This window comes from Amphiura filiformis, chromosome 20, assembly GCF_039555335.1.
Source record: "Amphiura filiformis chromosome 20, Afil_fr2py, whole genome shotgun sequence".
Taxonomy (NCBI): Eukaryota; Metazoa; Echinodermata; class Ophiuroidea; order Amphilepidida; family Amphiuridae; genus Amphiura; species Amphiura filiformis.
In genome coordinates, this window is record NC_092647.1 from 9,348,587 (window position 1) to 9,366,665 (window position 18,079).

Below are 18,079 nucleotides of genomic sequence, written 5' to 3' on the forward strand. Positions count from 1 at the left end.
TTCGGACGACCTTAAAACTGAGAGTACCCCCTCTATCTCTGAACAAAAAATATGTCCCAGGTTGATGGTTGATAGATTCATGTCATAAAAATGATCGATATATAACGTCTTCAGTTAACTGATTAAAATCAGGAAGTAACATCCCCCTTTCATTGTCCTATGCAATATCCCCATTTGGGGGGGTCACATGGGGGTGTGTGGGGTGCATGCATGAGCATATGTATGTACTTCATACCTTGGTCCCTTTCACATACAAATTGTTTACTCTCAGTGCATGCCAAGGTACTCCACTGGTGATTATCAACGTTACGCATTCTGGCACAGTTTCCTCCTTGGTCATAGTTCCTATTAAAATTAAAGTTTTGAAGAAAGGTTAGAGGCTACATACCAGCCACAATTGATATAACATAAGTACAATTGATCTAGTGGCACATATAGAAACTACAGAACAGCATGGCTAAAGATACATACGTTACAAAAGAAATTACAAGAAATGTTTTAAAACAAATGTTGATCACTTGTATACTAGACATTAATATAGTTGGATTAAATTATGATTCTGTTCAACTATATTTATCTATCTGGATGATTGAAAATATTCATAAATACATATTAGACATTAATATTGGCATGACCATAACACTTAAAATACAAGTAAATGTTCACCTTAAACTTGAAGGAATTACCTTGCCAGCATTTTGCTTAATGAGAAAATTTTGCAGCGCCGGCCCCTAAAGATCACAGGTAAATGAGATGTTTTGAGAATTCCCAGAGCAGTGTTTTAATTAAAGTAAAAGTTTAATCAACTTGATGATCTAATTTCAGAAATAAAATGAATGTAGTGTCTTAGCTAGGGGCAAGGGAGGCCATGTACCCTGGACGCCATCATAACGGGTGCCGAATTGATAAATTACCTGCCCCTAGATCGATTCTACGCTCCTCCAAGGCATTTCAACATAATCAATCATTTGAAAGAGTGTTTTCAGAGCAAAATTCACCTTCATTATGACCAAATTAATGTCATGCATGTAATTGGTAAATTGTTTGAGGAATTGGAGTGGGGCATTCTGTATCTTTGCTCAGGGCACCATAACCCATAGTTATGCCACTGCTATAATGCAACCTGTATCTTTGCTCAGGGCACCATAACCCATAGTTATGTCACTGCTATAATGCAACCTGTATCTTTGCTCAGGGCACCATAACCCATAGTTATGCCACTGCTATAATGCAACCTGTATCTTTGCTCAGGGCACCATAACCCATAGTTATGCCACTGCTATAATGCAACCTGTATCTTTTGCTCAGGGCACCATAACCCATAGTTATGCCACTGCTATAATGCAACCTGTATCTTTGCTCAGGGCACCATAACCCATAGTTATGCCACTGCTAGAATGCAACCTGTATCTTTGCTCAGGGCACCATAACCCATAGTTATGCCACTGCTATAATGCAACCTGTATCTTTGCTCAGGGCACCATAACCCATAGTTATGCCACTGCTATAATGCAACCTGTATCTTTGCTCAGGGCACCACAACCCATAGTTATGCCACTGCTATAATGCAACCTGTATCTTTGCTCAGGGCACCATAACCCATAGTTATGCCACTGCTATAATGCAACCTGTATCTTTGCTCAGGGCACCATAACCCATAGTTATGCCACTGCTATAATGCAACCTGTATCTTTGCTCAGGGCACCATAACCCATAGTTATGCCACTGCTAGAATGCAACCTGTATCTTTGCTCAGGGCACCATAACCCATAGTTATGCCACTGCTATAATGCAACCTGTATCTTTGCTCAGGGCACCACAACCCATAGTTATGCCACTGCTATAATGCAACCTGTATCTTTGCTCAGGGCACCATAACCCATAGTTATGCCACTGCTATAATGCAACCTGTATCTTTGCTCAGGGCACCATAACCCATAGTTATGCCACTGCTAGAATGCAACCTGTATCTTTGCTCAGGGCACCATAACCCATAGTTATGCCACTGCTATAATGCAACCTGTATCTTTGCTCAGGGCACCATAACCCATAGTTATGCCACTGCTATAATGCAACCTGTATCTTTGCTCAGGGCACCATAACCCATAGTTATGCCACTGCTATAATGCAACCTGTATCTTTGCTCAGGGCACCACAACCCATAGTTATGCCACTGCTATAATGCAACCTGTATCTTTGCTCAGGGCACCACAACCCATAGTTATGCCACTGCTAGAATGCCAATAAAACATTTGTGGAGTACCATCTATCCACTGCCTCACTTACGTGTTATCTGGTTGATTCTTGGCCCAGTTTAGATAGCTTGTAGATGATGACCCATCACTCCATGTGTACTTGCCAGCTGCATCGCTATCCTGTATAAGACATAATGTAGTGTCATCAGAACCTCTGCTAAAAACTAATAGCCTTCTTAAGGGCACTAGCTCTAAACACATATGAATCTAGTACTATTTATGTGAGTAAGGTGTTAGCTGTCAATTGTACTTTGACTTTGACTCTGCAACTCCTCCTAATGAGGTCACCCGCAGAGGGTAGTGAGGGCGTACAGAATAGCTTTTCTAGTAGTCTTTTGGTGGTGTTTCTCTTAAGTGTGCTGTTACTTGCTGCTAGAAATTATCAGTGGTGGCTATGTTAATCCTTACACCCAAAAAAACCACAGAATACCATGATGAAAAATTCTGCGCATGCATGCATCCCAGGGTCTGCGATGACGCAATCACCCTAAGTGTCAAATGCTCACAGAATTGCGGGCCGGGCAGCAATTAGCCGTGTAGCTCCCGGTCCGCGATTGTGTGGTTGGCATGCAGGGGGTCAAAGGTTCAAATCCCGGGGGTGCCAAGTCAAAAATTCTTCTTCTTCTTGAAAAAATCGGATCTTCTGTGACTTCCGATAGCAAAAGACCTGGGTCAGTGTTAGGGTTGGTTAAGATGTATTTTTCCAGGTTAGGGCCTATGTTAACCCTTACACCCAAAACAAAAAAAACCACAGAATACCACGATGAAAAAATTCTGCGCATGCATGCATCCCAGGGTCTGCGATGACACAATCACCCTAAGTGTCAAATGCTCACAGAATTGCGGGCCGGGCAGCAATTAGTCGTGTAGCTCCCGGTCCGCGATTGTGTGCTTGGCATGCGGGGGGTCAAAGGTTCGAATCCCGGGGTGCCAAGTCAAAAATTCTTCTTCTTCTTGAAAAAATCGGATCTTCTGTGACTTCCGATAGCAAAAGACCTGGGTCAGTGTTAGGGTTAGTTAAGATGTATTTTTCCAGGTTAGGGCCTATGTTAACCCTTACACCCAAAAAAACCACAGAATACCACGATGAAAAATTCTGCGCATGCATGCATCCCAGGGTCTGCGATGACGCAATCACCCTAAGTGTCAAATGCTCACGGAATTGCGGGCCGGGCAGCAATTAGCCGTGTAGCTCCTGGTCCGTGATTGTGTGGTTGGCATGCAGGGGGTCAAAGGTTTGAATTCCGGGGGTGCCAAGTCAAAAATTCTTCTTCTTCTTGAGAAAATCGGATCTTCTGTGACTTCCGATAGCAAAAGACCTGGGTCAGTGTTAGGGTTAGTTAAGATGTATTTTTCCGGACTAGGGCCTATGTTAACCCTTACACCCAAAAAAAAACCACAGAATACCATGATGAAAAATTCTGCGCATGCATGCATCCCAGGGTCTACGATGACGCAATCACCCTAAGTGTCAAATGCTAACGGAATTGCGGGCCGGGCAGCAATTAGCCGTGTAGCTCCTGGTCCGCGATTGTGTGGTTGGCATGCAGGGGGTCAAAGGTTTGAATTCCGGGGGTGCCAAGTCAAAAATTCTTCTTCTTCTTGAGTAAATTGGATCTTCTGTGACTTCCGATAGCAAAAGACCTGGGTCAGAGTTAGGGTTAATCAAATATTCAGGGATGTACGTGTGACTCGCCATTTAAAAATAGGGACAGTGATGCCAGATAGTTCTTCCGAAGATATGAGACAATTTCTTTTTTCATTTCTAGCCTATTTTACAAGTTGACCTCTAATGACCTTTGACGTTAGTGACTTTGGATATCACCAATACATATAGGTACCCATAATGCAGCTATAAGTTTGGTTGCAACAGTATTTGAACTGTTCATATCAGACCATAAGCCCTATATATTTGTTGATGGACACACACCGACAGACACAAATCCAGACATCCCCCATCCACTGATGGACACACAAGTCGTGATGCCATAAGGTCTTTTCCTTCAGCCAACCTAAAAATGAGTCCTAATCAGTTTCTCATGAAAAGTATACTGTAACATGGTTATTCTTTGGTTCACCTCAAGTTCAATAGTGATGTAGGTACATATTTTGCTGGTCGCAGTATTGAATCATGTGCGTAAAGATTATCGGGCAGAGGGTATACGCATGTGTACAAGGACCGTTTATTGGCACACTTGCTGACAAATTGCAAACTAGAGGTGAACCAAAGAATACATACAATGTTTGTGATTACATTTAAAATCCACACTCCCTCTGTAGACGATTTTGGAAATAACTTCCACAGGGGGAGTATGAATTTCAAATGGAATTAACACATTAGACAGCTCCATTTGAGTTTCAAATAAAGTTGATTAAGGTGCTCATTCCATTTGAAATTCACTCTCCCTGTGGAAGATTTTGGAAATAGGGGGAATGTGGATATAAAATGAAATATCCCAATGAGTGAGAACTTGACGAGTGTAACACTTCAGTTTAGATTAAGCATGTCTTCCTCCAGAGTCATTTCTTACCTTATCAGTAAATCCCAGAAAGATTGTTTTTTCAAAGACAACCTGTAATCCTTCCAGGAAGGTCTGTTCTTCAGGGCTGTTGATGGATACAAGATGTCCATTAAGCTGAGTACACTGGGTCTCAGCAGCTTCCCATGTCTTGGCATTATCCTCCCAGTAGTAGCACTTATCGTTGAATGTTCGCCAGCCATTCAAGTGATCACACTTGATGGCAGTGTCTAGATTTGAGAGGGAGCATAATACAATAGTTTGGTACTTGGGCACTTAAAAGATAACCATTATTTGGTATCAAAATAAAGCAAATAACATATAATCAATTTCTAGAACAACTGAAGATTCATGTATTTCGAAAATAAAAATACAACAAAAACACTGTGCTCCATTTAACTCTTTCCGATGCTACAATGCAAGTTAATGATCAAAATATGGTGCTTTTTACGTCCACAAGGGACCCCTAGACCCAAATGTTTTTGGGCTCATGCTACCCGTTTCTATTATCAAAACTTTACTTTGGCATTTTCTTTTATTAATCGAAACATCATGGCACAAACGCACCCAATTCAAAATGCTCTGGCAAACAACCAGTTTTTTGGCAACATCAACATAGTCAATTGTGCTATAACATTATGTAGATATTATGTGAAACAGCTCTTCGAAGGGATCAAAAGCTACAAGTCAAAAGCGGGCCTATGAGATGCTCCACTTAATAACCACTGAAGAGGGAGGGACAAGTGGGTAGCCATAATTAATATTTATGTTTATTAACCATGACATTCTAAAGTGTTTAGAAATAATTTCATCTTAAAAATACATATAATTCTACATTACTTTGTGTGCTTAAATTTGCAAAATGTGTGGAGTTATAATTACATCAAATATGGAATATCAGAAGGTCTACATTGACTTTTGCAAGTATAATAATAATTTCAATAGCTGGTTGAAGAGGTGCTCTTTTTAAGATGAAAACATTCAAAAAGTAGGATGGAAATATGGGGGGGTGGCAAGCCTGTATGGGGCGGGGGCCCAAATCCACCAAACAAAAATGGGGGTAGAGTGCGGGTGGTGCAACGCACCCACGAAAAAAAGTGTACTTTCAAAGAAAAGTACACTTTCAAATATATCAAATAAAAAAAAAAAATAAGTTTAAATTTGGCAATACAGTCGCCCAAGAGAGAAAATGGTAAACTGGGTTATTACTTTTTTTATGGAATTGCACGCTCCACAAGAAAAATATGCTTTTTTATTACTAATTTGGTCTTAATAGAAATGAATTTTGGCCATAATTCTTGCTAATTTCCTGGTTCTTGGCATAAGCGTGCTAAAATTTCAATTTCAGACAATTTTAGCGAAAATGAAGGTAAAATTTATGTAAAGGCCAGTCTTGGCATAAAGTGTGCAAAATTTTGCAATGTTACCATATTTCGGTCCAAAACATGGTGTTTTGGGTAACATACCTTAGGCTATTTTAGGACCCGTACCCATCTGGTTTATTGGTAAATCCGGCCCTAAGTTTGAAATAGCCCAATGGTAAATGACTTAATCGGCCAATTTTGTGTCGATACTGAAAATTTTCGGTTGGGGCATGTAATACAAGAAACATGTTGGACACAGCCTTCTTGACCACCTTTTTTGACTTTTCTTTTTGGGTTGGCCATTTTATTGTTTTATTTGTTTGATTCAATATACTACTCCTATAGGTGCTTTTGTGCAATTAGCATTTCAAAAGATTTCTATTTCTTTGTCTTCAAGAAGTCAAGTATATTGTCGAGTATATTGATAATAATCGTATGGCACTACATATCGTAGGCCTATGGATTCCCTCTTTCTCTTTCCCTTCTCTCCCCCATCTTTTTCCTCTCTCGCCCTCCTCAGTTTTCTTTTTTCCCTGCACTAGGGGGGCGGGGGCCCAAATAGACAATTTTTGCCAGGCTTATTCCCATCTCTTTTACCCTTCTCTCCCTCTCTCCCCCTCTCTTTTCCCCTCCTCTCCCTCCCCCTTCTCTTTTTTCCTCTCTCTCTCCTTTTTCTTTTTTTTTCTTTTCGCTAGGGGGCGGGTGCTTTTTATGCTGTGAATTCTTGCATATTCAAGAGATTCAAACGTGTGTACTTAACAATCACATCAGTGTTGCGTGCCTTCATGTATATGTGATAGAGTGTCTTCACGTTTACGTAAAGGCCATAAAAATATGCGGCATGTGCATAGCAGTTTTGTGTGTTGCATTTCATGGGTTGATCAGCCATCGGGGGACTTGAGCTGTTTGTGGTTAGTCTGTATCTTTAGTCTAATGTGAACTGAATCTTACTTATAGATCGTTGACAGACATAATACTGTGAGTTGGTGCAGTCCATATCATTCCACATGCCACTTTGATCACCATCATTATAGCGCACTTCTACACAATCTTCACCCTGTCCTCCATTGTTTGGTTCACCTGGAGCCCAATTTCTGCAACAAAATATACAATTACACAAGTAGAGGTTGTGAGTTTACAAGAGTGAGCAAAGAGTGTCAGTACAATTGTTAATACATAATACAGGTGTGTGCAAAGGGTGTAAGTACAGGTGCTAATGCACTAATGCAGGTATCAAGCTGGACTAAAGTTGACTACAATAAGAACAGGCACAACAAACAGATATTTTTGAATGAAAATTCTGGCTACCTGCTCCACTAAATACTAAGAAAGCAAAATAATTCAGTGTGATCATAATTAATAGTTAATTCATATTATATTTTTTCATTAAAATTACTTGAGAATTCACTTGTAATACATTTTGTAGACATGCCCAAAGAATACAATTATCTTGTGTAGAAAAATAACAAGGGTACCACTTTTTCATGTTACAACTGTTTAAAAAACCTGCATAAGTCAATTTTAAATGGATTGAGTTGGCACTGCAGTGGCCTTCTTTTCATTGATCCTTATCTTCAAATCTGTTTCTCCCTTTTATTTCCACATAGGTCAGCATGCTAATAGACTTTTTAGGCTGGCTTGAGCATTTAGTTTGAGCCTGGTCCCATCAGGACCCAAGTGTATCTTCATACAGAGTGACCATTTAAAAACTTACGTGTATCCTTTCTGTGCTGGTGTCTCTCCATCCACCCACTTAAAGTCCCCTTCTAATGACACATCATGGAGGCCTATCCAATAGTGACGCATGGTAGGGGACAACCAGCCATCTAGAAAATTCTACAAAAAGTTTTCATATTTGGTCAACCAAATGTAAAAGCATATTTTATACTTAATAAATGTATTAAATTATGGCAAATCGGGCTTGACAAAAAGCAACAGGGTTTCTAATACATTGTTTTCATTCATGCTGTACTAGGTACAGTTAACTATTAGGCTACGTCGTCACACTTTATCCCAGGTGCATCTTCAGGCCGTCTGATGATCTTGCCGCAATTACAAAATAATTTCTAGGTGGGTACAACTAATGATGAAAGTTTACTTACGTCAATATCTGCTGATGACACAATAACTAAATCTGCTTCTTCTGTGTGACATGCCTGCCCAGCAGCTTTCCATCCTATGCTGGTGGAACTTACAAGGTAGCATTGATCTTGGAACTTCTTCCAGTTGCCCCCACAATCTTGGCCAATAACTGTAACATGATATGATAAGAGTGAATCACATTTCGATTAAAATTTTAATAATTACCATTTGGCGGCAAAACAACCAAATTACATACCTATACAAAATAAAATGCTTATACAAATAAGGTTATGTATTCAGATTAATACCTCTTGAAAATATGATTATGACATATACCGTAACCACGCAGGTATAAGCCCACCTTCGGCTATAAGCCCATCACCTATTTTTCAAAACATTCTGGGCACAAGGATGCACTCGGGTATAAGCCCAGTAGTAAGTTTGGCTATGTTCTTAAATCAAATCAATGCTTTTTCTCTCACATCTATGAACAAATATAAAATAAATATCAGTTGATAATTAACATTCCATATTTATAATTAAAAAACATTGACATAGATAATAGAAATTAGTGGCATATCGGTCATATACAAATGGGGATGATTGTTCTTATTTTTAAATTCAAGTACTAGCCCCTCCCTGGTTATAAGCCCACCCCAATTTTGAAGTGAAATCTGCCATCTAGGGGGGTGGGCTTATACCCGAGTGGTTACGGTAATAGCATATGCTAACTTTCAACATAAACTGCAATCCCGGAAAAAATGGGTTCAAACACCTACTCCAATGTTACTGTTCTTCTTACTATAGTGCGCTCGCACGCTATATTCATGAGTTACTGAAAACAAAGAATTATAATACTAGATAATAGTGTTGTCTCAATGTTCATCTTACGCGTACCTCTTTTCCCCACCAAACAATGTTGGGAGAAGATATGGTAGATGAATTGTACAGGGGTAGAAGGGGGACTATTTCCAATAAGGCCTTTAAAGTGTTTGAACAAGATTGTGGTTTGCTATCGTGTAAATATGTGTGCAAACCAGTGTGTCCACAGCCATTGCATAAGAGTCGTTCCATATCAACTCACCTAATTTTCAGAAAAGGTTGGCTGGTCACCCTCTCAGATTTTCTTTAAAATCACTTATATCATACACCTATGGGTCAAATGAACACATTTTAAACGGTAGGTCTCAACTCCTTGTCGTTTCTGAGTTATGGCTCGTTGAATATTTGATGTTTTTTGACGCAATTTGTCCACTTCCCATTGAAATACACACAAAATTGTCCTAAATACCAACCCAAATTTTATTATGTGGGAAATGAGCCACCATAATCAAACTCACACATATTCAAAATACTTCTATGATGTTCCTCTGTACCAGAAATCAAGGTGGTGTCAAGCCATCTTCATGGTTAAATGACTGTTTGGAGATCGCATTGAAATACACAGTAATGTTCTAATTCCCAGAATGCAAAGTTCATCAATTTACTGTGTATTTCAATGAGAGATTCAAACACTAATTTAACCATGAAGATGGCTTGACACCACTAAGATTTTTGGTACAGAGGAACATCATGCAAGTATTTTGAATTTGTGTGAGTTTGGTCATGGTAGATTATTTCCCACAAGGTCAAATGGGGTCACGAACGGGGCTTTTGGCTGAGGAGTCACCTTTGAGCCCCTGTGAAATTTTTATTAAGCCAATGAGTGGTCTACCCTGCTATAGCGGGTCACACCTGAACCTATATTGCCTACTGAAGGCAAAATAGATGATGTCTGACATCTAGGATGAAGAGGAGGGGGGTCAAAAACAGGAATTTGTCATGTGCGTCAGCACAAACATGCATTTTTATACATTGTATGTCTATATCAGCAAATGGGGGTGAGATACATTGTTTATGAGTCCAGAATCTGGTTATTTAGGTCAAAGACACCCTAGATTCCAATTTATAGCCCTGTAGTTTACCCCTAAGGGAAGATATGGATGTCTAAACTTGTTAGAAAATTAATGTCGCGACACACGTGCCCAAAAAGGGGGGGTCTGACCCAATTTTCAATAGGCCGGTTCTCAAAAACGACAAGGAGTAGAGACCTACCGTTTGAAATGTGTTCATTTGGCACATAGGGCTATGATATAAGTGATTTTAAACAAAATCTGAGAGGGTGACCAGCCAACCCATTAGGTGATTTGAGATGGACTGACCCATAAAGAACACGCAATGTTTTACAAAGCATTTTTTACGAACGAACGAATGGAAGGACAGAGGTACTGCCTGAGCTGTCTTCGCCGCTATAAACAGCATATAGGTAGATACTTACAGCTCTATATCAGTCAACATTAATGGGTATATTTTCACGCGAAAATTTTCTGGACACGTGACCGATGCGTATCAATGTGAGTTTAACCTCAAGCCTGATCTCTGACCCCTGGTGTTGACCTCGCTTTTCAAGTCTTAGTAATTTTGAATTCGAATAGCATTCTTGGCCACAATTTCGATCGAAATTCGTGCATTGCAAATTTATTGAATATCATGCAATCTTAATTTCTTCACAATATCATCAAAATGTAATTTCAATAATATCTACCTACGGAAAAAAATATTTATCTACGGAAACTCTGACCATCATATTATTAACTTGCGACAAGTAACTCATTTTGCATCAATGGAGGAATTCTTCCTATTCAAATACATTGGTAGACCATCCGCTGTGCTCGGGGTCACATTCCACAATGCTAATATGTCTGTGGCCATGGGTGTCACATGTCCAGAAAATTGACCTATTAATTTTGACTGTAGATCAACTAGTGTTATGCCATTTATTCCGTCAAATACTCATAAAAATCACTAAACTTCTGGATTGCCCTGGGTTTGCCTGTTATTTTCCCGGGGGCTACTCATGCATAAAAGTTGTAAGCATCCGCGTGAATTGACATTCAAATATGACCCTAAGAGGGGATGTCAAAATTTTGTCAAACTAACCAAGGATTTTACTCAGACAAAAACACACTAAGTGAGGAATTGGTTTGAAATTTGTCCCTAAACAAGGAGAGACATAAAAACATCCTACAATCTACGAAAAAAGTCCTTGGAACGCTTGGTACACTCTGTCGAAATTCCGAATTTCATATGATCATGGAAATGACGTATATTTTGCCTGGGAACAAGCATGACATCTACAACAATGATTTACCCTTCCCCCCTCCCCATCAATCAATGTAGGAACACATTGGGAAACCGCTGAAGACTTTGGTATTTCTCAACATTTGCACGGGGGAGAGGGGGTGACAGTTTTCCGTTATTTACACGCAAGCGTTCCAAGACATTTTTCGTTGATTGTCTCTACCGAATGCACAATATTTCATCTAAATTTTGTTTTTTCGGATTTGAGAGTGGATTATATGCTTTGAAATCATAACAAAATTGTTAATAAAGAAATTGGTTTATTTAGGGAGTGGTCACTGAAACCATCCCTTATGCTAAACAACACATGTTTCGTAATTATGGCTCTAAACTGCTCTAAAATGTCATTTTTGTCCCATAACTTAAAAACAAAATGTTGTACGAGCTTCATATTGCACACGATTTGGGAGTATATAATATCCCTTTGAATCACAATAAAATTGTTGATAAAGATGTTGGATTATTTAGGGAATGGTCACTGAAAACACCTCCTATGCTATATTACACACATTTCGTAATTATGACTAAAATCTCGTTTCTGTCTCATAATTCAAAAACACTACAAATATAGTTTTAAAAAAATATTACAATGTTTTGCAGCATGTTTTCCAAAATGTTTTTGAATTTTATTAAAACGTTCTGTACCCTTTATAATATAACCCAACATGTAAATCTTTTCTGTAAAACTTGCGTTTGCTGAGTATAGGCTTATCCGAACGAATCAGAAAGATTGTGATATAACAATTTGAAACAACTCATTTCTGAATATTATTTATAATAAAATACGCTTTTGCGATGAGAAAAAAAAAGAAAAAAGAAAACAACAATTGAATACACTTAAAGAAAAAAATCGACCACCACGGGGACTCGAACCATTCGCATCAATCAATAGTCAAAAGATTACCAGTCGAAGGACTAAGCCGTTGCGCCACGCTGCCATTTCGCAATCGAAGTAATCAGTTTTGGTCTTTTATAGTAGTCAGGTATCGGGAAAGTGTAAAGCTGCATAGTGCAAAATGGCAAAGTGGATCAGTTTACCATAATGACAAAATGGTCCAAAATCGACATTTTATGGTTTTTAGGCCGCATCTCATGGAGCGTGACGTTCGTTTACCTTGGCTATACCAATTGAGAATGTTTGAATACAAAAGGAATGACAAATTGATCGCATTTATGACATTTGTTAACAGTTTGCCATTTTGAATTGAAATAAATATCTATACGTATATATTAATATCAATGCAGGGCAAACTGCTCAGTATGCACGCTATTCAATGCAGCAGTTTACCATTACAGATTACCATTATGGGTTTACACTTTACGCCCTTTGACTATTCGTGTTTTAATTGCGTGAATCATTGCTAAATTATCCATTCATTATTTTCAATGATTCTTTTTTCTTTCTTTGTATTAAAAATAAAGAAAGAAAGAAAGAAAGAAAGAAAGAAAGAAAGAAAGAAAGAAAGAAAGAAAGAAAGAAAGAAAGAAAGAAAAAGGAAAGAAAGAAAAATAAAGAAAGGAAAGAAAATGAATGAATGAATGAATGAATGAATGAATGAATGAATGAATGAATGAATGAATGAATAAACGAAAGACATTTGAAATAAATAAAAACGTGAACGTGGAAAAAGTTTGAGGTGACCGCTTATAGGTTCAAATTGCAAGCAGCTTAATCACGAAGCTCACGTGGCTGAGTGGTTAAGGCATAGGTCTTGTAAACATGAGGTCCTGGGTTCGATTCCCAGGCGGTATTACTTTTTATGTTTCATTTATTATTTGCGACGGTGAACCGGTGAAAATATTTGTTTATTATAAATACATGAAGTATACATTTTTTTTTTATTTTTTCTGTCTTTCTTTCTTCCTTTGTTTCTCTATGTTTGATTAATTAATTTAATTATTTCTTTCTTTCTTTCCCAAAAGCCCCCAAATGAAATACTTTCCGATTTAAATGTGATCTTATAATAGTCCTACAAACTCCCTCCGCCCTACCCAACATACATCACATGCCCAACACCTCGCACGCACACACCCCCACATTATACACACACCCAATACACAAAAATGTGAAGCACAAATCTGCTGAAGATAGTTGTTACATCATGTCAAAAACAAGTTAATGCTATCTACTGAAGATAGTCATAGTTTATAATTGACTTCATTACAATCTAAACATACGTGCGGTTTTAGTATTTAATTAAAACTCATTTTTCTGTTTTGTAACGCTCGTTCACCTATCTGACAAGTGCTATGAAGGTGAACTTTAAATATTAATTTCAAAAATAAATTAAACAACTCGGAATCATGCAGCTTAGAGCCGTGATACGATTTCTCGGTTTTAAGATATAGCATAAAAATTTCATTAAATGTGTGTATGTTAGGGTATGGGGTGTTTCAGTGTCCACTCCCTGAAGCAACCAATTTCTTTATCAACAATTGTATTATGATTCCTAAGTACATGGTCTACTTCCAAATCCTGTGAAATATGAAGATCATACAACATTCTGTTTTTGAGTTATGGGACAAAAACGACATTTTAGAGCAGTTTAGAGCTATAATTGCGAAATGTGTGTATTTTAGCATAGTGGGTGATTGCAGTGACCACTTCCTAAAGAAACCAATTTCTTTATGAACAATTTTGTTATGATTCTAAAGCATATAATCCACTCTCAAATCATGTGCAATGAGAAGCTCATACGACATTCCGTTTTTGAGTTATGAGACAAAAACGAAATTTAGATGAAATATTTTGCATTCAGCAGAGACAATCTACGAAAAAAGTCCTTGGAACGCTTGGTACACTCTGTCGAAATTCTGTGCAGAATTTCATATGATCATGGAAATGACGTATATTTTGCCTGGGAACAAGCATGACATCTACAACAATGATTTACCCTTCCCCTCCCCCATCAATCAATGTTGGAACACATTGGGAAACCGCTGAAGACTTTGGTATTTCTCAACATTGCACGGGGGAGAGGGGGTGACAGTTTTCAGTTATTTACACGCAAGCGTTCCAAGACATTTTTCGTTGATTGTCTCTACCGAATGCACAATATTTCATCTAAATTTTGTTTTTTCGGATTTGAGAGTGGATTATATGCTTTGAAATCATAACAAAATTGTTAATAAAGAAATTGGTTTATTTAGGGAGTGGTCACTGAAACCATCCCTTATGCTAAACAACACATGTTTCGTAAATTATGGCTCTAAACTGCTCTAAAATGTCATTTTTGTCCCATAACTTAAAAACAAAATGTTGTATGAGCTTCATATTGCACACGATTTGGGAGTATATAATATCCCTTTGAATCACAATAAAATTGTTGATAAAGATGTTGGATTATTTAGGGAATGGTCACTGAAATCACCTCCTATGCTATATTACACACATTTCGTAATTATGACTAAAATCTCGTTTCTGTCTCATAATTCAAAAACACTACAAATATAGTTTTAAAAAAATATTACAATGTTTTGCAGCATGTTTTCCAAAATGTTTTTGAATTTTATTAAAACGTTCTGTACCCTTTATAATATAACCCAACATGTAAATCTTTTCTGTAAAACTTGCGTTTGCTGAGTATAGGCTTATCCGAACGAATCAGAAAGATTGTGATATAACAATTTGAAACAACTCATTTCTGAATATTATTTATAATAAAATACGCTTTTGTGGTGAGAAAAAAAAAAAAAAAGAAAACAACAATTGAATACACTTAAAGAAAAAAAATCGACCACCACGGGGACTCGAACCATTCGCATCAATCAATAGTCAAAAGATTACCAGTCGAAGGACTAAGCCGTTAAGCCACGCTGCCATTTCGCAATCGAAGTAATCAGTTTTGGTCTTTTATAGTAGTCAGGTATCGGGGAAAGTGTAAAGCTGCATAGTGCAAAATGGCAAAGTGGATCAGTTTACCATAATGACAAAATGGTCCAAAATCGACATTTTATGGTTTTTAGGCCGCATCTCATGGAGCGTGACGTTCGTTTACCTTGGCTATACCAATTGAGAATGTTTGAATACAAAAGGAATGACAAATTGATCGCATTTATGACATTTGTTAACAGTTTGCCATTTTGAATTGAAATAAATATCTATACGTATATATTAATATCAATGCAGGGCAAACTGCTCAGTATGCACGCTATTCAATGCAGCAGTTTACCATTACAGATTACCATTATGGGTTTACACTTTACGCCCTTTGACTATTCGTGTTTTAATTGCGTGAATCATTGCTAAATTATCCATTCATTATTTTCAATGATTCTTTTTTCTTTCTTTGTATTAAAAAGAAAGAAAGAAAGAAAGAAAGAAAGAAAGAAAGAAAGACAGAAAGAAAGAAAGAAAGAAAGAAAGAAAGAAAAAAGGAAAGAAAGAAAAAAAAGGAAAGAAAGAAAAAATAAAGAAAGGAAAGAAAAATGAATGAATGAATGAATGAATGAATGAATGAATGAATGAATGAATGAATGAATAAACGAAAGACATTTGAAATAAATAAAAACATGAACGTGGAAAAAGTTTGAGGTGACCGCTTATAGGTTCAAATTGCAAGCAGCTTAATCACGAAGCTCACGTGGCTGAGTGGTTAAGGCATAGGTCTTGTAAACATGAGGTCCTGGGTTCGATTCCCAGGCGGGATTACTTTTTATGTTTCATTTATTATTTGCGACGGTGAACCCGGTGAAAATATTTGTTTATTATAAATACATGAAGTATACATTTTGATTTATTTTTCTGTCTTTCTTTCTTCCTTTCTTTCTCTATGTTTGATTAATTAATTTAATTATTTCTTTCTTTCTTTCCCAAAAGCCCCCAAATGAAATACTTTCCGATTTAAATGTGATCTTATAATAGTCCTACAAACTCCCTCCGCCCTACCCAACATACATCACACGCCCAACACCTCGCACGCACACACCCCCACATTATACACACACCCAATACACAAAAATGTGAAGCACAAATCTGCTGAAGATAGTTGTTACATCATGTCAAAAACAAGTTAATGCTATCTACTGAAGATAGTCATAGTTTATTATTGACTTCATTACAATCTAAACATACGTGCGGTTTTAGTATTTAATTAAAACTCATTTTTCTGTTTTGTACGGTCGTTCACCTATCTGACAAGTGCTATGAAGGTGAACTTTAAATATTAATTTCAAAAATAAATTAAACAACTCGGAATCATGCAGCTTAGAGCCGTGATACGATTTCTCGGTTTTAAGATATAGCATAAAAATTTCATTAAATGTGTGTATGTTAGGGTATGGGGTGTTTCAGTGTCCACTCCCTGAACCAACCAATTTCTTTATCAACAATTGTATTATGATTCCTAAGTACATGGTCTACTTCCAAATCCTGTGAAATATGAAGATCATACAACATTCTGTTTTTGAGTTATGGGACAAAAACGACATTTTAGAGCAGTTTAGAGCTATAATTGCGAAATGTGTGTATTACCCTCAGACCGAGAAAGCCAAAAAGGACAAGGACACAAAGATTTTGCTAATCATGGATGGCACTCCATCAAGTTGCCTTTTATTGAGCGTTTGAATTTGTTTCAGAATTCACACCAATTACCTTTGATCTCAGCCGAAATAAAATTAACAAAATATATAATATTCTCATAGAGAAAACGTTATTGGACACATTTGGAACACGACAGCCGCCATCGAATTCCCCTTACCCCAGTGACCGCGACTGGAGTAAAGTGTTACACTTTGTACTATTGAAATCAGATCAAAACCTATCCTAGGGTAGACCTACCCCCCTAGAATTAAATTCCCGAGTGTACAACTCTGAAACCGTTGATTAACATAACATATCATGGCTGAGACCCACACAAGGTATATATACTACTGGTGCATACAATACAAGATCTCCGAGGGTGGCTGTTCCCTGGGATTCCACCAACAGGTGTGTAATTGACCTGAAGGTTACAATGGATAAAAGGATTATTGTGACTTACTCGTCTACCTGTGCATGTGTATCATTATAATTTACAAAAAGAATATCTAAAATCCCAATCTTCAACAATTACTAATGTACTATACTCGAGCAACAACCAAATTTTTGCACATATAACTCTTTTAACATGTACTGATTAATGACAGCTCTCCATTTTCTAGAACTGATATATATATAATTTATAGAAGGGGGAACAATATTATATTGTGACCCTTATCTTTGAAGATCTTGTGCTTATTTGAAGATCTCTGAAAGCCTTTCTCTCTGTTACCTATGGCATCTGTGATAAACACATTTGGAACTTACAGGCTGGTTAATTTAAAATAACATTCTGAAAATTTGTACCATTTTGCTTGTACTCCTGATCTATTGAGACTTTCTGCTTATCCAGTATTTCTCTATATTGCAATAACATAATTTATATAACATTTAACGATAATGTCCTCACTACTTTACTTGCAGCTATTTCTGTAAAGGATTCCCTCTTCGCATGTGCTGATTTAAGCCCTTATATCACCTAAGGACAATTATAAATAATCATGCTAATGCAACATAATTGACATATCATAATACATTTCCTTTGTTTGTTATTGAGCTGTTCTCTCTATTCCCTTTACTTCATGAGAGTGAATTATCACTCTTAATTATGTGTTCACTAATATATACTTTTCATTGCCCCCATACCCTTATTGGGAGTGG

General features: G+C 37.4%; 1 protein-coding gene across 1 annotated transcript in view; it reads right to left on the bottom strand.

Annotated features, from left to right (window-relative positions):
• The window catches only part of LOC140143035 (uncharacterized), a 131,812-nt gene that overhangs the window by 109,202 nt on the left and 4,531 nt on the right, over window positions 1-18,079 (bottom strand). The window contains exons 3-8 of the mRNA XM_072165077.1: window positions 8,241-8,389; window positions 7,853-7,974; window positions 7,090-7,232; window positions 4,787-5,004; window positions 2,287-2,375; window positions 236-345 (exon numbers count right to left, since the gene is read on the bottom strand). Of these exons, the coding sequence (XP_072021178.1) occupies window positions 236-345; window positions 2,287-2,375; window positions 4,787-5,004; window positions 7,090-7,232; window positions 7,853-7,974; window positions 8,241-8,389 (831 nt within the window). The remainder of the gene's footprint in view (window positions 1-235; window positions 346-2,286; window positions 2,376-4,786; window positions 5,005-7,089; window positions 7,233-7,852; window positions 7,975-8,240; window positions 8,390-18,079) is intronic.